We start from the raw sequence: 8,012 nt of genomic DNA, 5'->3' as shown, positions 1-8,012 counted from the left end.
TAAATATTGAAAACACAGCTTTATGATGTTTTACAAATCATCTAAACTAATATTGCATTTGTTGTCGGGGGGGTCTTTTTTATTATTTAAATGTATAATGCAGTCACAACCAGTGTGAAGTGCATGGAATGAATGACGTATTCATTCAGTCTGTAAATTCGAATTTCAGTTTGGATTTACTCCAACCCTGGACCAATCTGATTTTTTAAAATTGTTTATTTAAGTCAACCAAACAATTTGTTTAAACTGATTGATTTAAAAAAAATTCTTAGTGCAAGCATTTTAAAAAATCATCTGTAAAGGAGGTCGACTTAATAATGCCAAGAATATATATTTTTTTAATATTTAACTACATTTCTAATTAAAAGACCGAATAAAGCCGACGTTTAACCATGGCAAACAAAGGTTTTTTTGCAAATAAAGTCGGCCATAAATAGGTTATAAATAAAAATCACTTTTCATTTAAAAATTGTATTTACTTCAACTTTTGATACCACTGATTGGTGATCTTTTTAAATGTTTGTTTACATTTCAGATCATTAGCAGTGTACTGCTGCCTTGTAAATTTAATAAGGTGTGGTTTTGAAAGGGATGTTCTGTGACTGGTGTTTTCTAAATTAATACATGCATTTTTGTTTTAAAATATTTCATAAGTTGTGTACAAATTGTTTTTCTTGATAAGTTCTGAAGTTCAAATGTTGTTAAAAAAAAACTTTAAATCCATTGCTTCTTTTTTAATTCTTACTCGGTTACTAGGAGTCCTGAGAATCAACACAACATAAACACATAAAAAACTTTAGTTGAAATATTGAAAAAACATTGATAAGTTTACACTGTATCATGTATGCAGTAAAAGTACGTGAAGAAAAGTCTACGGAAAGAAATAAAAGATAAATCAGAAGATCACGGGTTTAATGTTTGTTTAAGAATATAGTTGCATTAAAACACATATGGCCTCATCATCGTAAGTTGCTGAAAAATAGTTAAATTTAAAACAAAATGTATACAAATAGCAGTGTAAAAACACTTCAAAATGTTTTTATGGCTTTTTGATTTCAATAGAAGGTTTCTAATTTTGGAATGTGCTAATTGTAAGAATAAGCCTCCATTTTCGGGGAAAAATGGGTTAAACACTAGGTTTCTTTAAAAGGTTATTCTTATTTTTATTTTATTTTTAAATGTCGGAAAGATAAAATTAATAAAATAATTTAACTTTATTATGTGCGCTATATTTAGCCCTGTAACCGGTTTTAAAGCCCAGTTAAGTTTATGCAGTCCTCCTCAACTAGTGATTCATGTTTCTAGTCTAGGCTTTCATAGAAACATATATACATATAATATATAAACATATAATATATAAACATATATTTAAAGAATCCGCTTTAAATTTAAACATTTAAATGTTTAAATATTAACGCCCCTTGATGCTTTCCAAAAGCCAAGCCACCAGTTTTTTGTATCTTAAAGATCAAACAACTATAAAATTTCTCAGACAAATCCATTCAGGGATTTCCAAAAATATCAGATGACCGAAAAGCTTGCTGGGCAAATTTTTATTTCGTCCGGGCATACATATTATCTTGAGCTATTTTAAATTCAACTGAAAAATTGATATTCGATTGGTTCAGCCGTTTCAATACAAACCAACAAATATATTAATAGATTAAATGATTTATATAATTGTCCACCTCGCCTACTGTGAACTTAAAGTTTTTGTAATTACCGATAGTTTATTTTTACAATAATTTAAAACTTCTTAAAATGTTTTTTTTTATTGTTATAGATAGAAGTTGAGATTAAAATGGAGTTTTAGATGATTTTTCAAACATTGGTAAAATAGAAAAATATTATTTTATTTTACATTTTAAACTTCAGGGATACATTTAAAAAAAAAAAACTCAGGCCCCCATCCCCCTGGTGCCGAGCATAGATATATATAATCTATCCTGCTCTCATCTATCTAGTCCCCCATCCCCTTGGTGCCGAGCATAGATACATAATTATGCACATAAATATATATATCTATCCTGCTCTCATCTATCTATGTGTAGTTGATTAGTATTCCTGTAATTTAATCTGCATCATACAAGACTTAACTACTCAATATTCTGGTTTAACAATGGTGGGAGAAGGTGGAGGGGACGGAAGTGAAGAGTGAAATTAACGTAGTCACAGATAAACATACGAGTAGATGAACACAAAATAAATGTATTTACGCTCAGAATATATCTTATATGTAAACTATTCATATGTTGTTCTTTTGGTCGTTTTCAGAAACGTCGGCAACGTGTACGCTAGTGCAATATGTAAAATAAAACTCAACCATTTTTTCTTCCTTTTATCTTTTTTTTTCGTCGACTTTCCTGCAACTATTTGCCTTTTATTTTATCAATTTGTAACAGAATTTTGATGAGTCATAAACTTGCGATAATAGTAATAAGAAAAGCATTTTTTTAGGAACAACGCTAATTAATTAATTCTTATTTGTTAATGCGGTATTGTTTAACTTCAAAAACATGTTTGCTTATATTTGTAATTAAGATTTACTTAAGCTTGTTTTCTGTGATTATGAACATTTAAGTTGGCCTTTAAAAATTGTATTTACTTCAACTTTTGATACCACTGATTGGTGATCTTTTTAAATGTTTGTTTACATTTCAGATCATTAGCAGTGTACTGCTGCACCCAAGGTCAGTATGACCACGGATATAAGTGTGGGGGTGAGATGGGATCCCTTGAATGGGCAGGGAGGCGAGGCCATCGAGGATTTCGAGTTCGAGTACGACGGAGGGAACAGCAGCTCCAGGCTCTTCGAGAGGAGCAGGATTAGAGCCTTGGCAGGTTAGCTTTGAAAATAATTTTTAAAATTGTAACATAAATTGCTTTTTGTTTTAAGTCACGATCTGACGAGGCGGGTTGGCCATGTCATTTATTCAAAGATGTTCCTCATTTCTGTGATTTTTTGTCACCCCCCCCCTTAATACAGGGCCTTCAATGTTAGTCCAAAAAAATAAAGAAATGATTTTATTTTCTTATCTCAATGAAACTCTACTGATTGAAGAACAATGTCTGAAACCTCAAACTAAGCATTTTATTTGACTGAAAACAATTGGAAGATAAGGTGAGAGGTTAGGGAAGATAAGGAAGGACATGTGGAAATAAAATGAATCAGTCTAGATCCAAGTTTAACGTTATATGTTAGAGCTCCAGACTAACTATACGTGGAGTTGAAGGGATTGTCAGTCAATTTTAGAAAGATATTTAAATTAATTGCAAAAAAAATTTCATAATTTTAAAAGTTGGAATGATTTCAAATTAAATTTTACAAGTGATTAATTTCAAAATTGGTTTACAACCCCTTTAAAGATGGACCGACTGACGTCCCCTAGTTTTAAAACAAAATCTGAACAGTTCTACTTCATGCACAGGCATCAAAACAAAATAGTTAAAAATTCTTGCTTCTTTCAATTCTAAAAATTCAATTGTATTTTGAACTTCAGTAAAGATAAAAAATGTTGGTATTTTTCTCAAAAATATTTTTAAGTGAACTTTTAAGTGTACGTTTTGTCGAACCAAACGTACTCAATGTATCTTTACAAATTATGCACTTCCGAATAAATTTTTGCACAAAGTCTACTTTAAAAAAAAATTTAATAAGATACTGATAATGATAAGATAATGCAAATTTTGGAGAGCAAAGTTTAGAGAAGATAAAGCCATAACGTCCATTCACTAATTTGCACATTTAAAATTTTAAATTTGGTTTTTAAGATTGACAATTTATTTTACGTAACGCTTCATTTATTTGTATCTAACCACAAGACTGATGTACTAGCTAAATCCACGAAAATATTTCCATTTTGTTTGAAAAATAGCGATATTAGTGATGCTTCGGAGGGAAATAGAGATAGTGGAATTGGATCAAATGGAGGGGGTGGAGGATTTGAAGGATCTAGATTTTCCAGCTTTAAGTTTGACACTGACATCGAACTGAATACCAGGGATTTTAAAGTAGTTTGAAATCTTAAAAAAAACTAGTTTAAGTGCTCGGTGTTGTCCGTGGAATTTAAAAAATCTAATTTAAAGGGACAGACCGGCTATGTAAGGTAGTTAAATTGAGTATGCAGTGTTGTGGACAACTTTTTTAGGATTCATTTGAGACATATAAAACTTAGGATTCATTTGTAACTTATAAAACTTTTCCACGATGTATGATTACTGAGTTTGAATGCAAATAAATCAATGCTAGAATCAATTGTTTCGTTTTCTTTATTATATTGAATTTCTTATTTTCTATGAATTTGTTCGCAGATTTCTTCAAATTCTTCAAATGTCGTCTTTTCAATAATAATTCCAGAAAATCTGCAGAAAATCTTTGTAAATAATGAGAAACTAGAATAATAAGAAAATAGAAACTAATAATTGAAATAGATTACTTACTTCGATAATAAGATTAATTTTTATTTTCCCAACCTGTTCTTAAACCACTAGTTTACTGTAGAATTTTGTAAGTTCACATTTTTTGTCGTTGTTATTTAAAAATTTTAAGAAAAGCAATTCTGAAAACGTATCCACCCAAAAGTACGATTTTGAACGTCGACGTTGCGCTTAAACTCAGGATTTACAGATCTTTAAAAATATTAATATGTCTCAAATAAATCCTGAAGATTTTGTAAACAATACTGCATACTCTGTTTAACTACCTTACATAGCCGATCTGTCCCTTCAAAAATAAAAAAAAATAAAAAATATAAATAAAATAAATTTTCAAGAAAAAAATGTTAAAAAAATATGATTTTTTTAGCCTATGTTACCCCAGGGTTCCCTCAAAAAATGTCAACCCTTTCGGTTCAGCCGTTTATAGGGAACATGTATAAGAATGTCCTGTTTTATTATTTAGATTTATGTATTAGTGTATTCTGAAGTTTTTGACATTTCAAAAAATTTGAGGGAAAAGAGAAAAGAAAGTATGACAGGAAAGAGTAAAAGGGATTTAACAGAAAGAAAAAAGCACGGATGTAAAGGACAGGAAGGAGATTATAAGGACAGGAAGGAGATTATAAGGACAGGAAGGAGATTATAAGGACAGGAAGGAGATTATAAGGACAGGAAGGGAAATAAAGAAATAGCAATAAAAAAACATGTGACAATAAAAATAAAGGAAAAACAGTTGTTCTAATTAAGTTAACTTAAAAGTAAACCATGTAGGGTTTCTTTTCTTAGTTCAGTTTATTTAAACTTCTTTAGATAGAACTAACTAAAATACATTGTACACTGTACAGTGTATATTGTAATGCACTGATCAATCGAATCAGGGGAAGCTGATCTACGGATTTTTAAACCTAGAATTGGGAATATTTTTTAACAGGTTCAAACGAGTTGGTCAAACCGACTGGTTTTATTTGATTTAAAATAAGACGTCTAGTGTTAACAAAACTGATCAACAATTAGGTATAAACTTCTCGATGAAGGTATCCGTAGGTCAACTTCCATAGCACCTCACGTTTATTTTTATGCAAAACCAACTACTTTTTGCATTACCAGAACGGGACAAGACGATATTATGCCTAAGGAAAAAAATATTTTTAATCGAATTTTAAAAAAACAATCAAATATTGCTTTAGTATTAAATTTGAAAAGAAAAAAGTTTGAATTCGTTTAAAAAGTATTTTTTAGTCTCCTGGAATAAGCAAAAATCAGGCAGACATAAAATTAATCAAAAAAAAATATTTGTCAACATATTTGATTTCAGTAAAAAGGACCGCTAATAGAAAATTATGGAACTGGTCAGATCTAGTATTAGCACTATTCAATGATAAACTATAATTTGGCTTGTAGACTTAATTCCAAGTGACTCTCGGTTTATGGAGTAGCATGTTTGATTTACAACGGGACCCTGAAAAGCGAAGTATGGTCAAGAATGCGAGCATGAGAAATTCAAAAAAGTTCCATTTTTTTTAAATTGTGGTTTCTCTATACAGAAACAAGAGAGGATATTTTAAGCTAGAAAAATTATGATTTCTCCACAATATTGATCAGATAATGGTGTAAAGGTAAAGAGTAACGTTGTGAATCGGGCATGCCCCTTTTCGAACGGAGGGTCCCTTGAAAGTCCCTTGAAAGTCCCTTTCAACGAATTTGTCCTAAAAAGTAAAGATATAAAATATTGGACATCGGACACGAAATTTGCAGACAAAATATTTATATCAGCATAAAATGATTTAGACGTAAAGATGACAGACGCGAGATATCTGATAAACGGACAGATGAAAGACGGGACACATGATAACCCGACAGATGACAGACGACATTTTGTTTGTCTGAAGGATTTGAAGGATCGTGTACTTCTAGATGTTTACAACCGAGTTATCAGGGATCTCAAAAGTAGTTAATATATTTTTAAAAATGCGCACAAAACCCTAATCAAGCTCAATTTGTTATGAGTAAAAAATGTATGCTTTGAGCTGGGAACTTTAGAATGGTGGATATCGGGATTAATGCTTGATCCACTCTTTTTCTTAATCTCCAGATTAAATATTGCTTGTTCTCCTCATGAATTTAATCTCCAGATTAATTTACAGATCAGTATTAAGGATATCATATTCTAAAGTTTTCAGCTCTGAGCTGGGAACTTTAGAATTGTGGATATCAGGATTAATGCTTGATCCTCTCTTTTTGATAATCTCAAGATTAACATAATCTTGCAAGACTATCTTAAAAGTGTATGAAAAACGAAAAAATTCAAGTTAATATGTAATCATCTGAGAAACTGTAGCAGCCAATCAGAGAAAAGCGGGCAACCAATGAGAAATATTCTCATTGGAGAAAACAATTAACGGATATCCAAGGAGAGAGAAAAAGAGTGGATTAGGACTAAAATGAAAAGTTTCCACAGTGGATATTGTCAAGATTATCTTTTTGATCTATCTCTCTACCTATCCACCAATCTATCTTTTTAACATCTATTTACCTTTTATCAATCAAACTCATTGATTTTTAATTGTTTAACTCTAAAACTCCTAAATATCTATCTATCTTTACAAATAAATTAATCTATGATTTCTTTACTATCCTTCTTTCTATTTATCCATGACTCTATCTACTTAAATATCTTTCTATCTATTTTTTTCTGTCCATCTCTTATGCTATCTCTTCTATCTATCTATTTATTCTAAATTGTCTTTCTTTCCTATCTATCTATCTATGTATTTAATGATCTATTGATATACCCATCATCTTTCTGTCTATATATCTATTTAATTTTTATAGAATTATCTATCTATTTGTCTATCTCTATAACTATATATCTATGTATTTCTGTGTATGTATATATCTATCTATCTATCTAGCCGAGGCCGACGAAGGGCAAGATGAGGATCCACTGCCTGGAGAATGTTGACAAGGCTCTGAGCTTTCTTTACGAGCAGAGAGTGCATTTAGGTCAGTTTTATCACCATTAAAGGGACTGTAGTCGTAATTCAAATGGTTCTTCATTTAAAAAAGAGGAGCATGTCTGTGTTCACAACGGTACCCTAATCAAAAGGTTGGAAGATATCGTCTTTTTTTCTATTTTGAAGAGTGTTCATTCTGGCAAAGATAAAATGAAATATCTCATTCACGGCTGATCAAGCAAAGCTTTAAAGATTAACGTTCTGAATCGGATATGTGTTCATACGTCGTTGAGATCACTGTTATATTTGTCATTGGGAGTCATGATTGTTATCGAGGTCAAATTGCTGTTTGTTTGTTATTGTAAGTATCTAGAAGTAACTTTTAAATGTTGCTTTTATTTATGGTCGTGTTGTGTTGATGTATTTAGTGACAAGGATTTTTACGTTAATCTTGTCTAGAAAATAGTTGATCCGTTTCAAACTTCAAGGGCAAGCTTCAGATCTGAATGAATTCAATAAAGCCATTTTAGATTTGAAGTATGAACGTTGAACCCTTAGTTCCTGATTTTATTTTATTTATTGGCAGAGTTCAATGAGCGAAATATTTTCTTTCAAGGGGAT

At 30.8% G+C, this 8,012-nt stretch overlaps 1 protein-coding gene across 2 annotated transcripts; it reads left to right on the top strand.

Annotated features, from left to right (window-relative positions):
• Window positions 1-3,037: 3,037 nt before the first annotated feature.
• LOC111708053 (uncharacterized) lies at window positions 3,038-6,487 on the top strand. Of its 2 annotated transcripts, none has more exons than XM_023481304.1 (6): window positions 3,038-3,233; window positions 3,367-3,428; window positions 3,876-4,001; window positions 5,545-5,572; window positions 5,677-5,700; window positions 6,327-6,487. In XM_023481304.1, exons 2-6 carry the CDS (start codon window positions 3,367-3,369, stop codon window positions 6,390-6,392), a joined length of 306 nt encoding a protein of 101 aa, XP_023337072.1. In that variant the 5' UTR covers window positions 3,038-3,233; the 3' UTR covers window positions 6,393-6,487. The 2 variants fall into 2 exon arrangements, with proteins under 2 accessions (XP_023337072.1, XP_023337073.1); XM_023481305.1 differs by having other exon boundaries at window positions 3,092-3,233; window positions 3,885-4,001; window positions 6,327-6,460.
• Window positions 6,488-8,012: the final 1,525 nt, after the last annotated feature.

The sequence above is a fragment of the Eurytemora carolleeae genome, unplaced genomic scaffold, assembly GCF_000591075.1.
Source record: "Eurytemora carolleeae unplaced genomic scaffold, Eaff_2.0 scaffold5, whole genome shotgun sequence".
NCBI lineage: Eukaryota > Metazoa > Arthropoda > Copepoda > Calanoida > Temoridae > Eurytemora > Eurytemora carolleeae.
This window is presented reverse-complemented; position numbering and strand designations above follow the sequence as displayed.

Coding starts and splice junctions, on each gene's coding strand:
- LOC111708053 (XM_023481304.1), top strand. CDS start 3,367: ATGGACCGACTGACGTCCCCTAGTTTTAAAACAAAATCTGAACAGTTC. Junction 4,002..5,544: donor GACATCGAACTGAATACCAG/GGATTTTAAAGT, acceptor TTGCATTACCAG/AACGGGACAAGACGATATTA. Junction 5,573..5,676: donor AAGACGATATTATGCCTAAG/GAAAAAAATATT, acceptor AGTATTTTTTAG/TCTCCTGGAATAAGCAAAAA.